General features: G+C 43.5%; 1 protein-coding gene across 1 annotated transcript; it reads right to left on the minus strand.

Annotated features, from left to right (window-relative positions):
• Positions 1-6,943: 6,943 nt before the first annotated feature.
• Rnf125 (ring finger protein 125) lies at positions 6,944-26,702 on the minus strand. The gene is made up of 6 exons (XM_034518390.2): positions 26,362-26,702; positions 14,432-14,588; positions 11,414-11,508; positions 10,146-10,236; positions 8,336-8,443; positions 6,944-7,280 (listed from the first exon to the last, which is right to left on the minus strand). The coding sequence occupies exons 1-6, from the start codon at positions 26,520-26,522 to the stop codon at positions 7,194-7,196; spliced, it is 699 nt and encodes a 232-aa protein (XP_034374281.1). The 5' UTR covers positions 26,523-26,702; the 3' UTR covers positions 6,944-7,193.
• Between the last annotated feature and the right edge of the window lie 506 nt (positions 26,703-27,208).

Here is a 27,208-nt window from a genome sequence, read left to right on the forward strand (position 1 = left end):
CCAGCCAGCTGAAACCACCAGTCTTTCTCTTTGGTTCCCACAGATGTAGGATCTTTTGACATCAAGCTCGCTGAGAGTTTCCCCCTCAGACCCACACTTTCCGTTTAATTGAGCCAGCAGTAAACAGCCTACTTCATTTACCTTGATTGCAATCACCTTTCCCGGGGCCTTACACCACCTAGCTTCCTGTTTCCTTGTTCCACACATGACCCTAAACCATAGAAAGACTGGTCTGACCCTAGAACTGCACATGCTTGGCCATCAGGAAAATTAATTGTCTCTTTTACAAACCAGCCTCTGAGGGTCAGTGTTCTGCACAGCAGACAAAACAAGTCTGTACAGAAATAGTGTTACAGGATGAATATGAGGTAAGCACAGCTTCTTCCAGAACTGCTTCCCCCTGGGCTCTGTATTCTAAAACTCTGTCCAGAGAAAAGTGGAGAGAAGAGAAACATCTAGCCTAAAAACATTAAGTATTTTGAACATTCAACTAGATGGTTGAGACAGTGTCTCTCTCTCTCCCCTCTTCTCTCTTCTCTCTTCTCTCTTCTCTCTTCTCTCTTCTCTCTCTCTCTCTCTCTCTCTCTCTCTCTCTCTCTCTCTCTCTCTCTCCAATGTGGGTAAATAACAAGTTTAACTTTAGCCTAGACTGTTACGTGAAGCTCTGTGTAAAAAGGGGTGGGGAGGGATAGGCAGTTGGGAGGAAACTGAGCTTGGAGATATACACTCTAATCCCAGCACTCCAGAGGCTGATCTCCATGAGTTTGAAGCCATCCTGTCTACACAGTGAGCTCCAGGACAGTCAGGACTATGTAGAGAGACCCTGTCTCAAAAGCAAAAACAAATGAGAAAAGCAGACAGATGATGTGGTAGGTAGGTGCTGGTGAGCCCAGCAGGTGATGATGGAGGTCTAGGTTGGTGTTTAGCTGTATGTCAAGTGTGAGGTCAGGCTGGGCAGGGGAGATGCTGTCTCAGCTCCTTAGCTCTAAGCTCTTAATGCTTCAGCCTCTCAGATGCTAGGATTAGAGGCACGGGCCGCCAAACCTGGCTCTCATACACACTTTTGCCACGGTAATTTTTAATTAATTTTACTCAAACTCGGGAATCATTCTCAAACGAAAGATGTTCTTTTTTTGTTCTTTTTGTTTGTTTGTTTGTTTTGTTTTTTCGAGACAGGGTTTCTCTATGTAGCCCTGGCTGTCCTGGAACTCACGAACTCAGAAATCAACCTGCCTCTGCCTCCCAAGTGCTGGGATTAAAGGCGTGCGCCACCACCGCCCGGCAAATTTTTATTAATTTTTTTTTTTTTTTTTACTCATCGCTAGGTTTTTCAACAAAGTCCTAGGTCCCCCCCCCCCCCCCCATGAGACTCGGGCTGAGACGCACGGGACAAGAGCGAGCGGGATTCAAACACGCAGAGACAGAGAGAGAGAGCAGAGGGCCTGCACCCTCTGCAGGGGGCCGCCTTAGCCTTAGCCGCTGCGCAGCCACCACCGGTTCGCTGTTTTGTTTTTTGTTGTTGTTGTTGTTTTTTTTATTCGAGACAGGGTTTCTCTGTGTAGCCCTGGCTGTCCTGGAACTGACTGTAGATCAGGCTGGCCTCGAACTTAGAAATCCGCCTGCCTCTGCCTCCCAGGTGCTGGGATTAAAGGCGTGCGCCACCACTGCCCGGCAAGATGTTCTTTTTAAAATTATTTTATCCAGGTATCGTTGCATAGACCATTATTCCCTGTTCTCAGATTCTGACTCATGGGGCAGTCAGAGCCACTTATTAAGATTCTATGCATAAACAAAACAAAACAACAAAAACCGAAGATGTGTTATTTTCTGGCTTGAGAGATGGCTCGTTGGTTAAAAGTACTGAGTGTTCTTGCATAGAACCTGGGTTCAAGTCTCGGCACCCACATGATAGTTCACAACTGTATCTCCCGTTCCAGGAGACCTGACATCTCTTGTAACCCAAGGGCTCCTCTATGCAGGTAGTGTATGTACATATATTCAGGTACACGCACATATACACATAAAATTATGTAAAAAAAACCTTTACTTAATGTGTGTTTTCTGAAATATAAGGCTCAGAGTATATTTTGTGGGTCAAGCTGTCTTCAAATCACTATATAACCAAGGATAACCTTGAACGTCTGGTCTCCCAGCTTATACCTCCTTAGCGTTGAGATTACAGGGAAGAGTAATCACACCTATTTTTATTTGGTGGTAAGGACTGAACCCACATTTATCACCGAAGTAATTTTCATTTAGCTTTTTTTTTTTTTAGATTTATTTATTTTATTATATGAGTACACTGTAGCTGTCTTCAGACACACCAGAAGAGGGTTGCTGGGAATTGAACTCAGGACCTCTGGAAGAGCAGTCTGTGCTCTTAACCACTGAGCCATTTCTCCAGCCCTTCATTTAGTTTTCAACTAAAGAATCTATATCCCAACAGATGTTGTTATTATCTAGAAAGATGCTTGGTTGTCCTAACTGGGAAGAGCATACTATTGGAATCTACAGGGAAACTAAATATATTCAGTATTCTACACTATAGAAGACAGCCCCTCATCACTAACACTGAAAATATCTATAACCACAGATAGAAAACGTGGTATTCTGAGCACTATGGTGTTATTGTTAACTGTCAGCAAGGGCTTCCACTACACCTGAAAAGGTAAACTGGAGGCGTGCACACGTCTTGGCTTCATTCCCTAGCACTGCAAGGTATCAGGGAGGGACTTCTCCTAACCTACGTAGTCAGGAATAGTAGTGCATGGCTACAGTCACAGCACTTTGCAGGGCAGAGATAGAAGGATCACAAGTTCAAGACCAGCCTGGGCTATATAAGCAAAATCCAGGCCAGTAGTGCTACATGGTGAAACCCTGTTTCAAAAACTATAAAAACTGTGTATAGTGACTCATGCCTATCATCAGTCCCAGCTACTTGAGTTCGAGGGCAGCCTAAGCAACTAACTTAGATCTGTCAAAAAAGGAAGCAGACTACGGATGCAGCTTGGCCCTTGAGCAGCATGTTTGAGGTCTTAGGCTCGATACCCAGTACCACAAAAACAAAACACCAAACTAGACACAGTGGATATTTTAATGAAAGCAATGGTCCTGCCATTCTTTATTTCTCAGAATAATACAGTTTTCAAAAGAAAAAGAACCATACACTTTAAACTCTGATCAGAAGTTCTCTTTACATTTCAACAACAAAAGAATGAATCTCTTAGTGCTTAAAAAAATAACTTCTATGTGTAAGTATACAAATTATCATATGATAAACATTCAAAAACTGGAGTAGAATCACTTTGAAATGAAACACACCCAATACCCAGTAACAGCAGGAACCGACCTTACCAAAGTCAGGTGTTCTCAGGAACCCTGGCTCCTTACCATTGACTCACAATCAACTCCTGTTTCCACCAACAGTTTAGGAGAACTTAGTTTTAAAATAACACAGCATCATTTTCTCCTCTGGTCAAGTTTTACATTAGGCAGTATTTACCAAAAGCACATGAAAGTTGGTTTTTTTTTTTTTTTTCCCTGATGATCAACAACTTTGAATACTGGTTTTTTAATTTTTTTAAAGCAATGAGTTAAACACCTTTTTATAAGATAAACACACAGTGAAATTATAACTTTTTATAATTTCAATTTATAATTTATAAGTCTCAATAAATTTCAGTTTATAAGTCTCATTTTCAAAACACAAATTCAGAATATGAAATAACCCAGGTGGCCAGCACCTAATTCATCCTATACGCTGCAAAATTAAAAAAACAAACAAAAAAAAAGCCTTGGGTAAGATTCTGAGTCTGTCCATGCACTTGAACTCAGAACACAGGGTTTTGGTGTTTTGAGACAGAGTCACATGTAACCCCAGGCCAGCCCTAAACTTGCCATGTAGCTGAGGCTGGCCTTAAGCCCCTCCTGATCATTGTGCCTCTATCTCCCAAGTGCTGGAATTACAGGCTCTAGTCACCACCATTAATTTAGAATGCAGTTGTTGGGTTTCTTCAATTTTTAAAAATTATTTTAAAATATTTGTGTGTGTCGCCTGTGTCCCCAAGTACCAGTGGAGGGCAGAAAAGGGTTGCAGGAGTAAGGTGTCCTAAGTGCAGGCTGAGACCTCAGTCCATAAGTAACAAGGACCCTAACTGCAGACTCATCATTTCCCCCACACCACCCTGTGTGCTGATGTGAGTTCAGACACAGGCATGCCACAGTGCACATGCACATGGACAACCTTTAGGAGTCAGTTCTAAAAGTTTGTTGGGGGGGCGGGTCTCACAAACTTGGTAACCAGCCTTGCTCAGAGTGCATTTTACCTACTAAGCCATCCCAGTTTATCTAGAGTATGTTTTTTTTTGTTTTTTGTTTTTTTTTTTTCCTCCTTTTTCGAGACAGGGTTTCTCTGTGTAGCCCTGGTTGTCCTGGAACTCACTCTGTAGACCAGGCTGGCCTCGAACTCAGAAATCCGCCTGCCTCTGCCTCCCAAGTGCTGGCTGGGATTAAAGGCGTACGCCACCACTGCCTGGCCAGAATAAGTTTTTAAACCTAACTCACAACTTTCATTTTTCTCTAAATTAACCTAGATTGACAGACAGGGCAGTAGTTACGAGTGCTCAGAACTGTGCAGTGTTTTCAGGCCTGATGATTGCTTCTAAAAACAACTCTTTTTTTATTATATCATTCATCCAGACTGGAGGGAGAGAGGTTGCAAAATCTGTTGCTTGTTAGCAGCTGTGAAGAGCAGTATGAAGTCAGTATGGAAAGTAACAAGGTGACTGTGTTCCTTAGGCACAACAGTTCCTGGGTCTGACACAACAGGGAAGGCAAGGACTGCCCTGAAGCTTTATCTTCCAAGTAACGGGTCCCGATAAGAAAACAGTAGCAATATCAAAGCAGTTATGGAAGATTCATTAGGGAAATTTTAGAAGCCAGTGCCCATATCTAAGTGCCAGTACTAGGAGGTAGAAGCAGGAAGATCACCTGAAGTTCAAGGCCAGTCTGCCTTACATAGTGAGTTCGAGACCAGCCAAGTATGAGAACCTGTCTCAAAAAGGGGGGGAATCATGGCAGGAAGAAATCATGGCACCATGACTATGACAATGTGCAACAAATGATACTTAAAAATCACAATATAAAGTGCATTATGCTTATTTGTATGTGGGGGCGGGGCATACACATCATGTTTGCACTTGTGGGAGTTAGTTCTCCTTCACAAATGTGGTGATAGGGATCAAACTCTCAGGCTTGGCAGTGCGTGCCTTTACCTACTGAGCCATATCGCCAGCCTTCTACAAAAGGTATGTTTACGTTAAATAAGATTTCACTCTCGGAAGGTGGAAAGCCTAGTAAGTGTCCTGAATGCAACATTAAAGATTCACATGTGAAAATGACAATAAGAAATGCACATTGCTTGAAGAACTGGTTGATAAAAGGGAGAGAGTAGAGCATATCAAAAAATGATGGCACCATCCAACTGTTTTTGAAAAAAAGGGGAATTGCAGGCATGGCAACATATACCTGTATCCTCACACACAGGAGGCTGAAGCAAGAGGGTCTCTAGTTACCAGCCATCTGGTCACGAAGCCTGGCCCTTTTTTCTTTACAACAAGCAGACAGATGTTTCTTGGCTCCCCTTGAAGCAATAAGGGCCTCAATAGCAGTCACTGTCCTGAGAACTTTTTGTGTGGAATGAAAAGGGGGCCCTGTAGAGACAGGGTCTTGTGTAGCCTAGACTGTCCTTGACCTTGCATTGTAGCTGAGGAAGACCCTGAGCAACAAATCCTCTTTACAGGCATGAGCTACCAGCTCCAGCTTCCCTGTGGTGACATACCATTCCCCACAGAAAGAAACCAAGCTTCTTAGAGAGTTGCTGATCTCAAGTCCATAGAAACACATTCAACATGGAGGACCTTGCTGTGGGAGACAGCAAGGAAAGTGATAAAGTGTTAGGAAAACTCAGCCAATCTTCAAGGAATGGCCACAGAGAATTGAAGTTGAGCCTCAATAAAGTGACATTCGTAATGGATGGAAGTCCATTCATAGATGTCTAAATATGAGTTCATAGTGCTTTTGTTTCTTTGGTTTTGAGACAGGGTCTTACACTATAGCCCAGGCAAGCCTGCAACTATGTAGTGTAGGCTGGCTTTGAACTATAATCCTGCCCTGTCCCTTAGGCATACACACATAACCATCCAGGAGCAATGTTTCTTATAACACGTTAAGCTATACATTTTGTATCTGGCTTTTAGTGCATGTGCTTTTTTTTTTTTAATACTTTTTAAGGTATTAAAATGAAAATTAAAATGAAAAACAAAGCTCAGGAGTTTCCCTCAAAATCACCAACGTGAAAGCTACCATGAACACCCACAGACAGGTCTTAGAAATCACCTACATTATAAAATACTTCCAATAAGCTACAAGTACTTGAAAAATACTTCTATCAAATATTTATATGTGCAAACATATTGTATCAATAGTTAAGTTCATAGTTTTTTTTTTCCTTTTTAAGTTTTTAAATTTTTTTTATGGTCTCATTATCCAACTCATTAGCCAAGGCTAGCCTTGGACTCCTGAGCCTCTTATGCTCACCTCCTGAATACTTGGTTTACAGGCTGCCCTTCCATGCCCAGCTAAGAACACACTTCAAACGCAGAATTTGTTACAGTATTATGTACTGTAATTTGGTTAAATTGGATTTTGGTCACTTCAAATTCTTTCCATTCCTTCTTTCTCACAAGATTATTCATGTTCTTTATTGGAGATTAGAGCATGAGAGTTTGAATAAATTTCAGATTTCCTTTAATGTCCATATTTTGTTCTTTTCTCCATCTCTTTACAGAGAACAGAGATTGCTTTCTTGCTTAACCATGATAGTTGGGAATATGTAGCATCATACACAGCATTACAAATGTACACATGAAGCTCCTCCTTCACATAGCCAGCCTGTGTTGTGTCTCTTCCATCTGTTAATGGCTGATGGAGGCTCTTTCTTGTGGTTAAATGTCTAATGAACTCAAGAACATAAATGCATATATAAACCAGAATGAAAACAGTTTTGAATGTAATGTAACAAGGACAAGCGTATAACACTGCAGTACATGTTTCTCCATCAAACATTGACAGTTTCCTCCAGTCCTTCAAGCAGCATCTTAAATGGTACAAGTGAATGGTCCCCTTCCTATAAATTATGTGGTGTTTGACTGATTCACATATTCAAGAAGTGAGCGGTCTAACACTCTGCGAATAATGGCTTCCTCAATTATACCAAAACCCTGCAATACAGAAAAATGATTAGAAAGTCAGTAGTGTTTCAGAACTAGGAGGAATGGCACAATGCATTATTCATTTTTCAGGAAATAAATTCTCAGTTACATGGCTTGTCATAGATCCAGAATGTACTTTGAAGTTACTGTTTCCTATTTGACTTCACTGGCCTTTCAACTATTGCTAACAGGTCTTAAAGAATAATTTATTGTGAATTAGACACCTGGTTTGGAAAAATGGCTCAGTGGTTAAGACCACATATTGCTCTTCCAGGGGACCCTACCTCATTTCCTAGTACCCACTGTGATGGCTAAAAAACTAGATTTTGTGCTAGGCATCCATGTTGATACCTAATAGCTGCTTGTCTCTGTTCCTGAAAGGTAAGTTTCTGACAACCCTGCTCCTTGTTCCTACCCAGAAATGTACAGTCATGACCCCCTGCTTGTTATTCTATAACTTCCTTCTGATTCTGGCCTCTGTAATCTGCTTGTTCAGAGATTCAAGGTCTCCTTGACCATATAATCTGGGCAAAGCTGAACAGTTCTTGTGGTTTACACCTTTAAAGAGCACTGACTACTCTTCCAGGTCTTAAGCTCAATTCCCAGCAACCACACAGTGGCTCACAACCATCTGCAATGGGCATTTGATCTCACTTCATATCAGCCCTTCTATAAGTAAAACATAAAGTAGCTGCTCTCGCTTCCATGAAAACAAAAGGTGAAATCTCTATTGGAAGTCCCTCTTATTATTTTTGTCTGTTGAGAAGACAGTGACGTATCATGAGGTCCTGGCTGGCCTTGAACTCACAGAGCTCTACCTGCCTCTGCCTCTCAAGTTCTGGGATCAAAATTGTGTACCACTGCAGCTGATTAAAGAAGACTACTTCAATAAGTAGTCACTTTTACAAAGCAGTTGATTGTCCTGACTTTCTCCTTAATGCTAATACTTAAGGCTACCTACATGCTCAATTTTGTTTTGTATAACCTTATTCATGGGGATTATAAAAAGTAAGCTTAATACAGACAGCACAAAAATATCATGTAAAAGGTAGAAATATACTTACTATGAAATCATCGTACAAGAAAGTGTGATTGACTTGCAAATGTCTAATCAAACTACCATTGAAGGTACTTGGGCTTTCATTAGGTCGTGAACGGCAAAGCGGACAGAACTGGGAAGAAAGACAAATAGCTCAAGAACAAGTTGTAAATAACTATTAATGCCAGATTTTTAAAAAGCGAAGTCACCATAGAATGTGAATTTTAACTATGTATCTATAGGACACACATCAACATTGTTGGTTTAGTTTCATGGTGTATGTGATGTGGTTTATGTGTTCATGTCTGTGCATGTTCCTGTAAAGGCCAGAGGTCAATGACAGGTGTTCTCCTCTGTTCTCCACCTTGTGTTTTTAATTTTTATTTTGCCATACTTTTATAAAGGATTATTTTATTTAGAATGATCTACTGACTTTTATTGTTACGTGTATGAGTGTTTGCCTCATATGATGTGTGTACCATATCCATGCGTGGGTCCCATGGACCCCAGAAGAGAACAGATACCCCAAAACTAGAGATAAAGATTGCTGCAGGTTACTAGGCCCCGGGACTCTGGTCCTCTGTAAGAACAGCAAGTGTTCTTTTTTTTTTTTTTTTTCCCTTTTTCTTTCTTTTTTTTTTTTTTAGTTTTTTTATACAGCAAGTGTTCTTAAACACTGACCCAGCTCTCCATCCCCGCTTCTAATTTATTTTTTGAGCCAGAGCTTCTCACTGAACTTGAAGCTAAGCATTTAGTCTAGGCCAGCTGGCTGGCCAGCAAGTTCCAGGAATCAACCTCTCTGTCCTCCTAGTCCCGGGGCTACAGGGGGATCACATGAAGGTTTTAAGGGAGCATTGGAGACCAGAACTCAGTCTTCCGGCTTGTGTGCAGGCATTCTAGTGACTAAGACATTTCCCCAGCACTTTTTTTTTTTTTCTCATGTAGCTCAGGCTAACTTTGAATTCTCTGTGGCTGAGGTTGGCCTTAAACACCTGTCTACTACTATGCTTGGCTTCAAATCTCAATATTAAAATGTATAGCCAGGAAGAAATGAGTTCAAGGCCAGTCTGGTCTACAAAGAAAGTTCAAGGTCAGCTAGGGCTACACAGTTAGATCCCATACATTTCTCTCTTCATCTGAGCATCATTTTCCTCTCCCCACCCCGCTCTGGTTTATCAAGACAGGGTTTTTCTGTGTAGCCCTCACTGTCCTCTCACTTTGTAGATCAGGCTAGCCTCAAACTCAGAGATCCACCTGCCTCTGCCTCCCAAGTGCTGGGATTAATAGCATGTGTCACCATTGCCTGGCTATCTTTTTCTTAAAGATTTAAAAAAAAAAAAGTATAAGGTCTCACTGTTGTAGAACTACTTGGCCTGAATCACCATGTAGTCCAGGCTAGTCTTATAGTCACAAGGGTCCACATGCTTCTCCCTTCCAAAGGCATCATGTAGCACCATGCTCTGACATACAATATTAAAGAGACTCTCATGGAGTGAGTGATGAAAATCTCAAGAGGGACGCCAGCTGTGCCAAAAGCTCCCTCATCCCCACATGTGAATGAACTGTGTGATAAATAAATGTAGTAGCTTTAAAAGCTAGAAAATAAGCAAGCGGAGTTTCTAATGAACCGTTTCTTTTGGGGAAGAGCAGATACAATTCTAATTCTGTAGCCCAAGTTGGCATGGAACTCTGTTAAGCCCAGATTGACCTCAAACCTACAGCATCTGTCCTTTGTCATCTCACAAGCACTGAGATTACAGGCATGAGCCATGATGCAGTTTCTAATGTATCTTAAATTCAGATGCTGTAGACAGACAGTAGATGAGAATCATTACCACAGGCCTCCTTTCGGTTCTGTGATGGATAATGCAATGATCCAGCAAGCAGTCTTCATCCAGTTCCCTCTCACAAAATGGACATGCACATCTGGAAATAGCACAGAATTACAATCAGTTAAGTCATGGTCAGCTAGAGTGGCCATCTAATTAGAAATTTCAAAAAACAGTTGTATAGACCATAGCTAGGCTAGTTCCTTGTGTGTGTGTGTGTGTGTGGACAGAGTCTCACTACATAGCCCAGGCTTGCCTTGGTCCTCCTGCTTCTAGCTCCTAAGTGCCAGGATTATGGTTGTGCACCACCATACCTGGCTTGCTTTTCTGACTGTTTTAAGACAAGACTATTGCTATGTAGCTCAGGCTTTCCCCAAAGCTCTCAGCAATCCAGCTGCTTCAGCATCCTGAAATGTTATGATTATAGGCATGTGTAACCATACTGGGATGGGTTTTTTTGTCTGTTTTAATCTCCTTGTGTAGTTCAAACTGTCCTCAAAGTTACTATGTAGCATAATCTAGCCTTGTATTGGCAATTCTGCCTTGGGATTATACTCATGTACCAAGCTTAGCTTTCAAATTCTGTTAGAATTTTAACTAGCAAAAGAATTTAGAATAAGTTAGTTTCTATGTATTTTAAATTTTTCATAAACTTCATCAACTTACAGTCAAAGCCATATTTTCTCAACCTATTTTTTAAGCCTTCCTCCCTACTGGCTAATCTAGCAGACTTTGTACTCAATTTAAAATTTATGGCACCATTTGCAATGACAGGTACATTAGCAGGGCAATTTCAAGTAAAGGAAGAATAGAGTGACCCTTTGAATTTTTAGGTTTAAGATGTATACATTTGAGGCTGGAGAGGTGGCTCAGTAGTTAAAAGTACTTGCTGCTCTTGCAGAGGACCCAGGTTCAGTTCCCAGCACCCACATGAGGGCTCACAACTGTTTGTAACTCCAGTTCCAGGGCATTCAACAATCTCTGACCTCTATAGGATCCTGTACCTACATGGTGCAGACGACACACTCAAGTACAGATACATACACACAAAAATTTTAAAATTTAAAGATATAAGAGTTGGGTACTGAAATCACCCACTATTCAAAAAGAGATGTCCAATTTTGAATGGGCCTCACGTAGGAGTGCCTCACTCAGGTATGGCCTCACCCAGGATGGCCTCAGAGTCACAATTCCTGGCCCAGCCTCCAAGTGCTGCTTAAATTCTTCATAGACACACTGAACCTAGCATGGCAGTCTACTGTATTCAAACACACCTTGCTGTGGTCTCGCCGAGTTCTTGTAGTGGGCCATATTTATCTGTGTACTTCTCACATGTCCTTATGTGCGCCCGCATGTCACTGAGGCAAACCTACACAAAGCAAATTCAAGAGAAAACTCCTGTTGGCAGGGCCTTCATGTAACCTAGCTTCATAACTTTCAAATCAGCCGACACTGAGACAGCTATAAATTTGATTTTTTTATACTGGCCCACACTGTTAATCCAGCATTTGAGTTGGCAGAAGCAGACAGATCTCTAAGTTTGAGTCCAGCCAGGTCTACAGATCAAGTTTCAGGACAGCCAGAGAAATCCTGCCTTGAAAAACCAAATAATAATGGTAATAATAATCACAACAATAACGACAATCAATAATAATAAAAACAATGATAAATACTGTGCTTAAAATTTCCCAACACTTCAGAAACTGAATATTGAGCTTTTAAATTTGTTCCTTCTAAAAAGCATGCTTTAAAAAAAAAAAGCTGGAGGCAGAGGCAGGCGGATTTCTGAGTTCGAGGCCAGCCTGGTCTACAGAGTGAGCTCCAGGACAGCCAGGACTACACAGAGAAACCCTGTCTCGAAAATCCAAAAAAAAAAGCCAAAAAATGTCTAGTGACAAAGGGTGTTTTGCATACTGCTATGCAAATAGGATTTTGTGGGGGAAAGACAAAAGTGAAAAGAGTAAGAATGAAGAAAAACATTGCACAAGATGAAAAGAAATGGAGATGAAAACTGAACATACACATTTTGCAAGTGTCCATCATAAACTAAAGAAAACTTCACACATTAAGTGAAGTGATAAATGCCATGGATGTGGATATGACCAGCAGTGTTGTATGAGTTCACAACGAGCATCAAGGCAAACATAAGCCACCGATCTTGTAGTCCATCTTCATCAGTGGAGGATAAGGAGCCCTTGCTTGTATGGTGCACACTCTGAGGGCTCTGGTTAAGATCTGCAGAGGAAACTTCTCACAACTGCCGCTAGGTGGCAGCCCACAGCCAGCCCACGCTGCCTCATTCTGCCCAAACCAACTTCGAAAACTCTACCACGTGATGGAAATAGACAGGAACATTATGGTGTATGCCTTTAACCCCAGCACTCGAAAAGCAGAGTGCGAGCGATCTCTGCCAACTTTATCTACATAGTGAGTTCCACACCACATAGGCCTACAGGATGAGGCCCATCTTTTAAAAAGGGGGTGTGGGGGTGGGGGAGACAGAAAGACTTAGCTCTAATGTAGGTGTGGTGGTACACACATAATCCTCAGTACCTGGGATGTTGAAGCGGGAGGATCACAAGTTCCAGGCTGGACTAGGCTAAGACTCTGGTTTCTTTAAAAAAAAAAAAACAAAAAAAACAAAAAAAACAAAAACAAAACAAAACCAAACAAAATTGCACTCTATTCAAGAAAAATCTTTCCTTAGAAAAATCAGCAACCTGGGGATTGATTGTACATTGACAAATTGACAAATTTATAATCCAGACATACATACATTATGTAAGGTACTGTTGCAGACAGAGATGGTAGACACTGAGCCTCTTGTCTATTCTAATGCTGCAGATACTTCAAGAGGAATGAGGATGTGAGGGTGTGTAGCTAAGAAGGCCCTCTGAGGGGACCTCGGACTACTGAGACCAGGCTGCACAGAAAAGAGCTGCTGGCCTGGACAGTGAAATGACAAGCTGTACCTTGTTTCAGGAACAAGCAGCATTCCAGGACAGAAGGGTAGCCTAGAAAGAGGCTGGCACAGAGTTCCTCAAACATTAATCAAAATCCTGTGGCTGATCAGATACCAAAGAGAGCCTGATGGGGGACTTCATCCAGGGTCTGAGAGAATGCTGTTTTAGATGTGACCCCCACATACACAAAATAAATAATTAAAAATAAACAAATTGTGCCAAATCAGAAATGAGAAGAGAATTCGTACTGGATATCAGGATGCTGGGTATCAGGTTATGAACAAATTCTGGTCAGGTGGCCACGACAGAATATTCTTACATGTATAAACATTTGTAAATGCACCCAGGCCTTAGTGGATAAGAGCTGGGTACAAGGTTACAGGAGATGCCATGCTCCTTGTGTGTCCTTGCCTCAAAGGCCTGACAGTGGCTGACATAGGAAGGGTGTCCATTCAGCTCCCTGGGAAAGACTGAGCCTAACAGGAGAAAAGGACCCTGGGAAGAGGAGGTCCAGGTAACCAAATCAAATCAGTCACTGGGCAGGGCTGGAGGCTGGGAAGCAGTGAGCCATTTAAGCCTCTTCCTGCTACCTCAGAAATAATTCCTTAAGGGCCAGGGGTAAGGGAGTTGGTTTGCATACTCTGAAGCAAGGGGTCAGAGCAACCATGTTCTCTGACCGCTGGGAACTGACTTTGTAGGGTTATTTTTTACTGTTCTGAGACAGTATATTGTTAAACAGTCCTGGCTTGTCTGGAACTTGTGTAGACTGGGTCAGCCTTGAACATGCAGCAGATCCTCAAGTGCCGAGATTAAAGGCATGAGCTATCATACATGGGTTTTGTAAGTTTTCTTTTTTAAAAATTCCACATTAAAATGTTATTTCCCAGCTCTGGAATGTGTTAGGGAAAATAGGTGGAAGAAGTAAAAGAGTTCCAAGTTTCAAAGAAGATGCTTGAGAGGCTGCTGGGGCTACAGAATAGCACAGCGACCTTGGTGACTGTCTCAACTCTGTCTCGAAATCAAAAGAAAAACTGAGGGCTGGGGCTCTGGTTTGCTGGTCCAACACTCACCCAGCATGTGGGAAGCCCTGGGTTCAATCTCCAGTGCCGCATACACACAAATACTAAAGGTGCTGATGCAGTGGGGCACGTAGGCAGTCCTGAAACTTCCAAGGCAGAGGCAGGAGATAGCAAGTTCAAGTCCATCCTGAGCTATAGAATGAGACCCTGTCCCCAAAGTGGGGGAGATGAAGAGATGGAGAAGGCGGAATGATAATTTCACTGGAAACCTTTGCTCGTAACCATGAACATGGGCTGTGGTACCACTCACCAGAGTCCCACACTCAGTACAGTTCTGGTATTCTGACTTCATCCTCCTGGCTATGTCAGTGGCGGGCACTCCCTCTGAAGGAAGGTACGCTCGGCAGTATGGACATGTCCATTTATTATTGTTCTTTATACTGGTCACAATGCAAGATCGGCAGAACCTACTCAAAACAAACAGAGGATACGTCAGGAGATACGGCTCAGCACTTGAGTACATACTGTTCTTTTAGAAGACTGAGTTCCATTGCTAACACCCATGTCTTCTGGCCGCCCAGAACATCTGTAATCATATGGGCGCGTACTCACATACATACACACACACACACACAATTTAAAAATAAAATCATAGTAGTGCATGATTTTAATTTTAACATTCAAAGCTGAGGCAGATAGAGCTGTGAGTTCAAAGCCAGCCTGGTTTATAACAGGTTCCAGCATAGCCAGGGCCACACCATAAGACACAATAAGACTTCCCAAAACAAAAAAAAAAAAAAAAGAAAGAAAGAAAAAGAAAAGAAAGTCGAGGTATCTGAGCCTTATTACTGTCCATTCAACTGCTCCCAGGTAAAAAGACTGAATCTAAGTTCTGCCTCAGTGGACAGCTTTTGGGGCTGCTTGGCGGGAATCCAATATTGGCCAAGGACAAGAAAATGGGCTTTAGGCAGGAATCCGACATTGGGCCATGTCAAGGAAGTAAGTTCAGGCAGGAATCTAATTTTAGGCTAAAACAGAGAAGTAATCTCAGTCAGGAATCCAAGTCTTAGGCTAGAACAAAGAAGTAGGCCTCAGGCATGACTATGACTGTGGGCTAGGACAGGGAAGGAGGCTCAGATACTTGTCATCCTGATGAGCCCTTAGAAACAGGGATCCTGAGCATCATCACATGATCATGGGGTGATTGCGGAGTTTGTTTTTGTTTTTTTGTTTTGTTTTGTTTTTGTTTTTTCGAGACAGGGTTTCTCTGTGTAGCCCTAGCTGTCCTGGAACTCACTCTGTAGACCAGGCTGGCCTCAAACTCAAAAATCCACCTGCCTCAGCCTCCCCAGTGCTGGGATTAAAGGCGTGCACCACCACTGCAGGGCGATTGTGGAGTTTGTATATTGCCTTTTTTGCTCCTTGACTGTATCGTATTGTTGGTTCCTCAACCTAGAACTGACCTTAATACCTGCATGTAATTAAAAGGGTTTAAAGAATAAACAAACCCACCTCAGCCTTCAGTCTCAGAACTGGCTGGGGTCATGCTGTAATTCTGTCTTTCTGCTCTTTTCTTTTACTCCTCACTCCTGCGCTGGAGAACCTGTTGACTGACTGAGCTGGCTTGGTCATCATACTTCTGGCCCTTTATTGAGACCCAAAACATTAATGAATCCAGTTGGGCCTGTCAGTCACTTCAGACAGGCTGATTTCCTCAAGCTAGGATAAAAAGATGGGTGGAATTATCCCATTAATGAGATGATGTACCTTTATTGTATTTTCTCCTCTTAGAAACCCTACCTTGTTACGTGCTAAGTGCTTAATCCTAGCACTTGAAAGGCAGAGGCAGGCAGATTTCTGAGGCCATTTGATGGGGATCTGATGCCTTCTTAGGATCTCCACAGGGACTGGGTTAGTGGTAAACAGATCTCACACAATAAAAAATAAGTATGTGAATCTAGCTAGGCAGTGGTGGCCTTTAATCCCAGGACTTAGGAGGCAGAGGCAGGTGGATTTCTGAGTTCAAGGCCAGCCTGGTCTACAGCGTGAGTTCCAGAACAGCCAGGGCTACACAGAGAAACCCTGTCTTGAAAAACAAAAACAAAAAGAGTAGATTCTTTGTCCAATTAGAGAGGAAATTAAATCAGCATGATATACAGCTCTAATCCCAGTACTTGAGATTTCAATCACCCTGGGCTACCCTAGTTTTAGGATAGCCTGGGCTGTACAATGCCTTTCTAAAAACCAAACAGAAAAAAAAAAAGCAGTGGTAAGCATACAAGGGAACCAGGAGAAGAACGGGGACACTCCTAATGAGAACAAAACCAAAAACTACAACAGCTAGGGACTACACTTAGCTGACATGCAGAAATGCAGCCAGAAATCTCAGGGCATAATCAGAGCTGTGCTGAAAGAGTAGACAAGGACCAGCCTTAACTCAAGATCACACAAGATCAGGGGCAGCCTGGATACTGATCCAGAGTACCACAAAGAGACAATATTTTAGTTGAATGCTTGAACCACTTGCAATATGCACTCTTCAAGAATATACATTCTGCCGGGCGGTGGTGGCGCACACTTTTAATAATCTCACCCAGCACTTGGGAGGCAGAGGCAGGCAGATTTCTGAGTTTGAGGCCAGCCTGGTCTACAGAGTGAGTTCCAGGACAGCCCAGGGCTACACAGAGAAACCCTGTCTCGAAAAACCAAAAAAAAAAAAAAAAAAAAAAAAGAAAGAAAAAAAGAAGAAGAAAAAAATATACATTTTCAGCCCATGAGACCTCTCTCAAAACATAAACCAGGATGGAGGCTAAGAGTCAGAGAGGCATTCAGAATTAAGTAGGAAGTTTAACATTTTATAGGTCATTTGAAGCCCTGAAAAAGAATGAGACACTTCATCTATCTTTAAGTTTATAATACATCTATTCAAGAAACTTTGGTGCCTTAAGGTGGGCATGGGAGCACTTAGGAAGTATAAGGAGGACCAGGAGTCCAAAATGATCCTGAACAAGTTCAAGACTAGTTAGAGCATATGAGATCCTGTCTCTCTAATCCTACACTAGATTAAGAGTATATTTCAGTTGCCTTGCATGTATGCAGCCCTGAGCGTCATCTCCACCAGCGTATAAACTAGACAAGGTGATACATACCGGTAATCTCAGGAATCCAGAGGTCAAAAGAAAAGGAGTTCAGGGTCATCTTAGCTATGTTAGTGAGTCTGCTATAGGAGACACTGACTCAAAAGGCCAGGACATACTGGTGCCTTACACCAGCAAATGGCTCCTGATGGTGGCAAAAAGACAAGATGGGCAAAATAAAATCCACGCCCCTTCTCCAAGTCAAAGAGTTACTGGCTGCATGATTCCAAAGTTGATTTCAGAAGCAGATGGGGGCTGGTGGGAATAGCAATAGGGACAGAAATTGACCACAAAGGACAGGAGGCGATTTGTCAGTGTATCAGAACTAACTGTTCTAGATCTGGACTGTGATATTGTTACAGGCTGTAAGGAATTGCAGCAATCCATCAACCCACTCTACATGTGAGTCAGAATGTATCACCTCACTAAAGCTGAGAAGCAAAACAAAAACATTCTTGTGATGACAGAAGTTACAGTAACAGTTCCCAGGCCACTTAGAACACAGAGTCCCTCCTACACAACCCAGGCACAATAGTAGCTGCTCAGAACATGGTCAGAGAGTTGACATAACAATCAGTTAGGAGAAATTGCCCAATAGAGACTTTTCTGGGAATTGCCAAAATTCCCATGAGTAAATCATGCTGTGCTGTCCTGTCTATGGTGTCTTGAGGCTCAGTTGACTTAAGAGTATTTGTATGCAGTAAGCATTTGTATGTTCATAGATAGTAATACACACAAAGCCCTGGGTGCTGTGGTACAGGCCTTGACCACAAGGTGAAGGTGGGAGGGTCCGTAGTTCAAGATCAACCCCAATAATGTAAACAGTCGAACAGCCTAAATTCTACATTAGATCCTTTCTCAAAAACTGTGAGGTCTTTCTGCCATGAAGACCCTAAGGGAGGGGAATGGGGGACCAGGCACTAAGGAAAGGAAGTATTCAATTGTCTACCCTGACCAGTCCCCTAGGAGGCTCTGAAGTGGGAAATCAGAAAAAGAGCAAGCAACACAAATAAAATATAGTTAAGGATAACAGCTGATGTAATGACGGGTGTAAATGCAGTAGCATCCTGAAGCTCTCACTCCACCCCAGAGTGGTGGCATACTCCTTTAATCCCAGTACTCAGGAGGCAGAGGCTGGAGGACCTCTGTCAACTAAGGACCAGACTGGTCTACAGGCCAATCAAGACTACAGAGTGAAGCCAGGTGGTGGTGGCGCACGCCTTTAATGATCTCACCCAGCACTTGGGAGGCAGAGGCAGGCGGATTTCTGAGTTCGAGGCCAGCCTGGTCTACAGAGTGAGTTCCAGGACAGCCAGGACTACACAGAGAAACCCTGTCTGGAAAAACCAAAAAAAAAAAAAAAAAAAAAAAAAGACTACAGTGAGATCCTGTGTCAAACAGTAACAATCTGGCTTGTTTTCAAACCTCTGAACGTGGTCAGTGAAATACCAAGTGGTAAGAAGCATCTACCATGACCCCCACAGGGCACACTACCCTTTCACATACACCCAACATAATAAATGTAATTTTTAAATGGAAAAAAAAAACCACTACCACCACCAACAACAAAAAGCTTCTGAAGACATCACCAGGGCTTTGGAATCAATTTCACACAAACCCAACCCCCTGGCTTTGCTGGTGTGATTTATCTTACTAGTCTGGTACCATCCAGTGCCATCTCCCAGAATTCTTGGAGTGAAGCCCTCTCTCTGGGGAATATGGCCCTTCCCTCCAGCACTGACCCCATCCCCCCTGCAGCACAGCAGGAGAAAACCAATAAGGAAATCCATAATGACTCAACCAACTCGGAAACCAGCTGGAAACTTAATTACATCACTCCTATTTGTTATTTCATGAACCCAATTCTATTTCTCTAAAGTAATTAGCCAAAATCCCCTGTAATGAAGAGGCTGGCAGAGCGCTGGAAGAAAACAGGAAGACACAGCTAAGGACACTAGAGAGACGCATGTCCCCAGTCTCCGAGGAAAACTAAACAACTCCAAATGAATTCAAACAGGAAAGAGAAGCTCTGGGGACTCTCTAGGGTTGAGGAGAGGGTTTTGGAAAATAGCGTTGGGGGGGGGGGGAGGGGGGGGAGGAACGACAGGGCGGGGTGGGATCTGGAAGAAGCTGTTGGCAGCAGGTGGCAGGCCTAACCTTTTAATTGGGGTACTCAGCGCAAAGTTTTCACTATGGATGTGCTGGCTAGGTTTAATAGTTCACATCTGTAATCCCAACAGTTGGGAGACTGAGGCAGGAGGATTGCTTTAGGTTGAAGGCTGGTCAGGGCTATATACTGTGCTCCAGGTCAGCCTGGGTTAGAGTGAGAACCTGTCTAGACAAGAGTTAGAGAGAGAGAGAGAGAGAGAGAGAGAGAGAGAGAGAGAGAGAGAGAGAGAGAGAGAGAGAGAGCTGGCAAAATAAGCATCAAAATGGAAACAGAGGAGCCATTATCCAAAGACAAAAGTCACAGGTGAATATCCCATGATAAAAACACACACACACACACAAACCAACCCCCTTCAACAGTGGAGCAGGCTGGTCTGGCCCAAGTATCGCTTACTGGTACAGTGTATATAGTGCTATAGTGCTTGCCTAGCAAGAGTGAGATACTGAGTTCAGTCCCCAGCACAGCAAGAAAAATAGCAACCCTATCATATCTAGCATGGGACACACACACACAAGCTAAGCTTCAAAAGGTCAGGTGACTGGTGCTATGGAAGAACACCAAATTGTCCAAACTATGCTTTGTTTTGGAGTTACATCATCCAACAGCCAACAATTAACTGCCAAATCTTCATGGAGTGGTCACGTGTTCACCTACTAGAGCAATAGCACTCAAGAATTTCCCAGTTGTAGCATAAAAGGCTTCACACCAAGTACAATGGGGTGTTCTTCTGGGGCACGAATGGGTTGTGGCCAATCCTCAGTTCTGTCTTAAAGTCACTACAGAGAAACCATAGACCACTGGAGCCTGGGATATGGCTCAGTTGGGAGAGTTCTTGCATAGCACACGCAAAGCCCTGGGTCCAATCTCCAGTACCATCTCATGTGCCCTCCCCCCTCTCTTGGTGGTTAAGAGCACTTCCTGCTCTTCCACAGGCCCCGAGCTCTGTTCTTTAGCTGGGCAGTGGTGGCACATGAAAGGATCTCCTCTTGAGTCACACTTTGGACAGGCTTTCCAGCTCCTGCCTCATCTCTAATGGAATCGCATCTACTTTCCTTAAAGTGACTTAGAAATGGCCTCACCAGCACTGGCTTTTAGGAAAAGCGTGCACATCTCTGATAAGCAGTGATCTCTACTGAGTTCAAGGGAGACTCCTCCTGTCTGACACCACCCCCAGCTCTGGGTTCTCAGGCCCATAAACCTCTAGAGCAGTGGCTCTCAGCCTTCCTAATGCTGTGACCCTTTAATACAGTTCCTCGTGTTGTGGTGACCCAACTATAAAATTATTTTCATTGCTACAGTTATGAATCATGATGTAAATATTTGCATTTACTGTGAAAGGATCATTCGACCCTCAAAGGGATTTGGGACCCACAGGTTGAGAAACATTGCTCTAGACCTTTTTGGTAACTTAGTTTTCATCTACTTCCCCCTAAGTGTATTCTCCGGGGTCTTTGAGATATCTGTCTTTGTTGTTTCTTTATGGTATTTTGTTGTTTTGGAGACAGTGTCTCTTTAGGCAGTCATAGCTGCTTAACACTTGATATCCAGGCTGGATTTAAACTTGTGGCAGTCTCTAGGATTCTGCACGTCAAATGCTTACAGGTATGTCTCACCAGAATGAGCTATCAGCAGTTGCATTTTAAATTCTTTTTACCAGATTGCTGCATGTTCAGCAGGCCCGTGATGTCTATTCTTGGTTGTCAACTTGACTACATGCAGAACTAACTAAGTTCAAAACTGTAAGGACACACCTGAGGGATTTTGACCTAATTTGAAGTAGGTAGATCCACTTCTAATCCAGACTTCTGAAGTAGGAAGACACACCTTTAATCTGGACCACACCTTCTTACAGAAGTCTATGAGGACATGGATGGAAGCTTTGCTCTTTTCCTGCTTGACCTTGCCTTGAGGCATCTCCGTTCTGACATTACAGTATTCTTTGGGATTTCAGGATGTACTAAAGATCACTTGAGACATCCACCCTTGTGCACTGTGATTCTACTAGATTCAAGGACTTTCTATTCACAGGCCAGCCACTGCTGGATTAGCAGCACTGTAGCTATAAATCAGTCTAGTAAATTCCATAAATATTTTTTCATGAATTCATTAAATCCTAGGAATTGTCTCCAACATATTTCTTTGTCTACTATATCTAATTGGAAAGCTAATTATTTACTTGTGTCTATTTGAGTGTGTAATACCTAAGGGACTGAACCCAAAGTGAAAGACTACCTTATATATTATATGGATTCATAACCTGTCAATTAAAAAAAAAAAAACCTATGGCCTATAGAAAAGGGTAGAATAGAAGGTGAAACATCTGGGAGGCAGAAAGAATTCTGGGATCGAGCCAGGCAGGACGATATATAAAGAGATGAAGGTGTCCTGCCTGAGAGCACAGGTAACCAGCCACATGGCAGAATGTAGATTAAAATAAATGGGTTATTATTTTAAGTTATGACTCTAGTCCGAGGGGCCTAGCTATATGGCCAAGGTATTTGTAAATATATTTTGAATCTGAGTCTTATTTCTGGGAGCATGGGGCTGGGAGGAAAACTGGACCTAACTTCTATACCAAAGCCTTGTGCACACTGGTAAGACGGCTTCCACTGCATCAGAACTGTGCTGGTTTAAAGGAGATGTCCCCCATTGTTCTGGACATTTGAACAATGTCCCCAGCTGGCTGCAGTGTTTTCAAAGTCTTAGGAGTTCTGGCCTTGTTGGGGGATTTATATCTCCAGAGGCCGACTGAGAATTTAGACTGGCCATTGAGTTCCTGCTCTTTACTTCCTGAACTCAGCTTCCAGCTGCCTTGGCTCCTCTCTGTCGTCATGGAAACCATACGCCCAAACAAATATTAGTGGCTTTGATCATGTAAAGTAGCTAAGTTTTATCCCCAGTCTTCTTCAGCAGGTGTGTCTATAACACAGAAGAGTTTATTTTCCTGGCACTGGACACTGAACCTTGCACACATTAGGCAAGTGCTTTACCAATGAACAAAATCCCCAGACCTGACAGTTCTCTTCAATGGTAAATTAGGTTCCTCTTTAGTTCAGTTCAGTTTCCATTTAATAGTTCCCTCTTTCCCCAGTCCTCTGACGATATCAAAGCAAATATAGGAAGTCTTTTTCTTCTAATCTGATTTTACAATGATTTTTGTGATATGAATAATCAAATCAAAATATAAAATGCTGGAAATGCAGGGTGGTGCACATCCAAGCACTTGGGAGGCAGGTGGATCTATGTGAGTTCAGAGTCTTGTTTGTATGTCTACACAGTGAGTTCCAGGCCAGCCTGAAAAACAGAACAAATCTCTCTGTGTCTGTGTCTGTCTGTCTGTCTGTGTCTGTCTGTCTCTCTCTCTGTCTCTGTCTCTCTCTGTCTCTCTCTGTCTCTCTCTCTCTCTCTCTCTCTCACACACACACACACACACACACACACACACACACACACAGAGGGGGCACACCCACAAAGTAGGAGAGATGGAGGCCTGAATATCAGTAGTTCAATGTCATTCTTCCTCATAATGTGAGTTTAAAGCCAGCATGAGGCACAGGAGTACAATGTCTCAGGACAATTTAAGGCACCTGCCACTACACCTGACTACTAGAGCAAGACCTCCAAGACACACAAGGTGGGAGGACCAATCCCTAAAAGCTGTCCTCTTGCCTCCACCCCTGTATTCTGTATCACTGTGATGGTTTGTATACGCTTGGCCCAGGGAGTGGTGCTATTAGGAGGTGTAGCCTTGTTAGAGGAAGTGTATTATTGTGGGTGTGGGCTTTAAGACCTTCATCCTAGAGGAAGTCAGACCTCTCCTAGCAGCCTTCCAGTGAAGATGTGAAACTCTCAGCTCCTCCTGCACCATGCCTGCCTGGATGCTGCCATGTTCCCACCTTGATGATAATGGACATGTTGTCCTTGTAAGAGTTGCCTTGGCCGGGCAATGGTGGCGCACAACTTTAATCCCAGCACTTTGGAGGCAGAGGCAGGGGGATTTCTGAGTTCGAGGCCAGCCTGGTCTACAGAGTGAGTTCCAGGACAGCCAGGGCTACACAGAGAAACCCTGTCTCGAAAAACCAAACAAACAAAAACAAAGAGTTGCCTTGGTTGTGGTGTCTGTTCACAACAGTAAAACCCTAACTAAGACAATCATCTTATTCAAATAAAAAAATAAATTGAAAACCCAGAAATTCCATTAAAACAAACAAAAACAGGTGTGAGGGCAGTGTTCATGCAAAATTTAAATCCCAATACTCAGGAGGCAGGAGTTTGAATCAAGTCTGTTGTACAGAGCAGGTTCCAGGACAGCCAGAGCTACACAGAGAAACCCTGTCTCAAAAACAAACAGGATGGGAGTATAGTTCATTTGGTACAGTGCCTGCTCAGGCTGCCTATCTGCCTATCTGGCAAAGGACCTGAGATTGATACTCAAGCAACACATTCAAGACATGCCTGTTATCTCTTCAATAGGGAGGCAAAAGAGTCCTTGTCAGGAAGAATGACACATGCCTTTAATCCCAGCATTTAGGAAGCAGAGGCAGGAAGATCTCAGAATTCAAGGCCAGCTTGTTCTACAAGGTCAAACCCATTTCTCAAAAAAAGGAAAAAGAAAATGAAAGAAATGAAATGACTAAAAGTGAACGGTCATCTTTGACTGCAGTGAGTTCAGGGTCATCTGGGATACATGAGACTGTCACAATAAAGATGACTATGCAGGTGGCACTGGAGATCCAGTCCAGGGCTGGGCATATGCAAAGCCAGTGGTCTGTCTACCACTGGGCTCTACATTTCTAGCTCTCAGCCTTCCTCACAGGCTTCTGTGGGTCTCACTTGCTCGTATCAGCTCAAGGCTCACCTTTGTTAAAGGCAGAGACTGAGAATGAGAGAGTCAACCTCTTGGTCATAAGAAGGCTGAATTCCAAACCCAGCTTGTGTGTAAAGGTTCACCGATTTACTCATCCAAAGAACGGTTGTCATTTACTTGTTTGTAAACTAAAAGCAACAAAAACAACCCAGTTCACAATCTAACCTCGGTATGGGATGATAAAAACAGAGGGTTTCACTGGCAATTTTCTCATTTTCCGACTTAAGCTTGGCAGGAAAGAGTCATTCATTTAGAATATACAGTTGCTGTTAACAACAGACTCCAGTGCAAAAGGACTCTGATTAACATTTATAAAGTGGAAGGGGCCCAAGTTGGCTAAAAGGAAGAACATGGAAATTCTGCCCACAGCCAGAACAATGGGCATAGATATTTGTCAAAACAAAGAACAGTTAAGGGAGGGAAGGCAATTCATCCAGCCCTTGTTAGGATATTTTATGACTGTTTTTCCAGTGGCCTGTTTCCTATTCACTTTAACAAAGAAAAAAGATTAAACAGAAAGAAATGTAACATTTTTGCAAGTTCATATTCTCCTTTGGTACAAACAAAGTGTTCACAATCCAACCCCTGAATACAATCTGGAATCATAGGACTATGCTCCTTCAGAGCAATGGAAGGGACTGTATAGCTATGACTTACTTTACATGAGACCCAAACTCACCCCCCAAGCCTCCCCAAAAGAAAACAAAGAGGTCTATTGTTAGGTCTATTGTTCTGACCTAATTGATATATTTCATATATCAATATATACAACAGAACCTTGGCTCTCACCCAGTCAACCTGGCCTTTGGATGGTATCTCAAAGAACTATATTGAGACAGCTAGGAAACAACACCACAAACTGGAAACGATGTTAAAAAAATATATAAGCCTTGAATTTAAAGTACAAAGCTGAAGAAAACAGGTCCTGAGAATAACCACAAAGTAGCACCCAGAGCACTCTTGATTTAAACACTGTGTGGGCAGCACATTCTCCTTCCTAGTTCCTGTCGGTACCGGGGCTTCCCGGTTCTCCGTGTTTGTTAAGCCTTCAAGTGCCATTAAAAACACAGTCGCGCATATGCGTTAGTAATATCCGGGGTTTTGCCTTGTTGGTAAGCAAAATGTGTTTTTGTTCTTGTGCTTTATCGGATTGTCATTAGTTTCAGACACGCCGGTGGAATGGGCTTTGCATGCATGCAAGCACAAAACTCACACCCATGTGACCACAAAAACAAAACAAAACAACAACAACAAAAAAAAAACCACACACACACAGAAAAAAAAAACCTCCCAGAATAAACGACCCTCTGCTTATTCAAACACCCCCTAAGAACATACCCTAACAGCATATGCCTGAGGCTTCTTTTTTAAAGCCTTCTTAGAAACAAATACTGCTTTTAACTACATGCAGGTGATTTTGAAGAAAACTGTCTATACTTTCGGTTTGGGGAGGGGCTGTGCTTACACCAGGTAGCTCGCAACTTCCAGTCACTATGCAGCAGTTTTTAAACGGGTGAATTTAGTGGTGAGAAGCAAACATCCGAGCTCCAAGCCCCACCCAATGGACAATTGGTCCAGCTAACGACCTCAGAAGGCCTTTGGCATGCTCTAGTTGGCCTTGACGATTTTTGAGGGGTCGAGGTCTGTGTGTGTTGAGAAAGGGATGCGTGTGGGAAAGAGTTTGCACAGGTCCTTTACAGCACAAGAGATCAGCCTCTGGAGGTTATGGAACATGTGCGCAGCTCCAAAAATCAAAACAAAACAAAACCCACCTCAGAAGAGTGGGAGACACACCGGATCAGTCAAAATTAGCCGGACCACAGTGCATGTCGGAGGTCCCTGTCCTAACACCCCACGATTGTCCCGCTCTCAATCCGGTGGAAGCGCCCCCAACCACACACACACAGACACAAACACACACGCTGGGTGTCTTCCCGGACCTGTCCAGGTGGCCGTAGGTCTGCATTCTTTTCCCCAATACTCGCTGCTTCTATTCCCACCCACCTTGTGCATTCCGCTTCCCCAACAACCCTCCCCGCTGGGTGGGCGCGCCACCCGACACTCACACGTGGCCACAGCGAGTCCGGACCGGCTGGTGTAGAACCTCCAGGCACACGGAGCAGTCGAAGGAGGTGATGGGCAGCTCCGGGTGCTCGCTGCGCTCCAGCGTCCCAGGGGCGGCGGCGGGCGCGGACTTGGAGCTGTCGCTGCTCAGCAGGGAGCCCATGGCTGCACTCTAGCTCCGCAAGTTGACAGGAGCTCTGTGTTGGCTGCGGGTGGTTCTGTTGTCCCGCCCGGGAGGAAGGAAGTCCCGGCCCAGCCTGGATCGCCGCCTCCTGGCTCGGCCAGCCGCAAAGCGGGGCCTCTCGGTGGAGCGCGCGGCCGCTGCTTACAAACGCTCTTCCGCGAGCCACAAAGCACTGCAGAGGCTCGAGGTCCCCCGAGGGTGAAACCTGAATCCTCCTACCGGAGTCCGCACGCAGAGTTCCGCAAGAGTTCCGATAAGTGCAGTTTGAGAACACCCACTGGAAACAGGATGACTCTATCTGGCCTCCAAGTTGAAATCTTAATAAACCTCAGAGCCGACCTATGACCGTTTAGATGATTGACTCAATGCTCCAATAAGCGAGAGCTAGCCCGGGATATCGGAAAGTTTCCTTATCCTGATAGGAAGTTTAATCCAGAGCCCCAGGTGATGGCACACAAATGCAATGGCTGCAGTCAGACAGGATTACTGAGAGTTCAAGGCCAGCTGGGCTGCATTTGTGCTTCAAAAATAGATAAATTAGCGGGGCGGTGGTGGCACACGCCTTTAATCCCAGCACTTGGGAGGCAGAGGCAGGCGAATTTCTGAGTTCGAGGCCAGCCTGGTCTACAGAGTGAGTTCCAGGACAGCCAGGGCTACACAGAGAA

This window comes from Arvicanthis niloticus, chromosome 14 (assembly GCF_011762505.2).
Source record: "Arvicanthis niloticus isolate mArvNil1 chromosome 14, mArvNil1.pat.X, whole genome shotgun sequence".
In the NCBI taxonomy this organism is placed as follows: Eukaryota; Metazoa; Chordata; class Mammalia; order Rodentia; family Muridae; genus Arvicanthis; species Arvicanthis niloticus.

Bases quoted from the DNA above. Each gene is read 5' to 3' on its own strand.
- Rnf125 (XM_034518390.2), bottom strand. From the start codon at position 26,522: ATGGGCTCCCTGCTGAGCAGCGACAGCTCCAAGTCCGCGCCCGCCGCC. The intron at 14,589-26,361 runs GTGAGTGTCGGG...TGTTTTGAGTAG, and splicing joins CGGACTCGCTGTGGCCACGT to GTTCTGCCGATCTTGCATTG. The intron at 8,444-10,145 runs GTAATGATTCTC...CTTTCTTCCCAG, and splicing joins GAACCGAAAGGAGGCCTGTG to TTCTGTCCGCTTTGCCGTTC.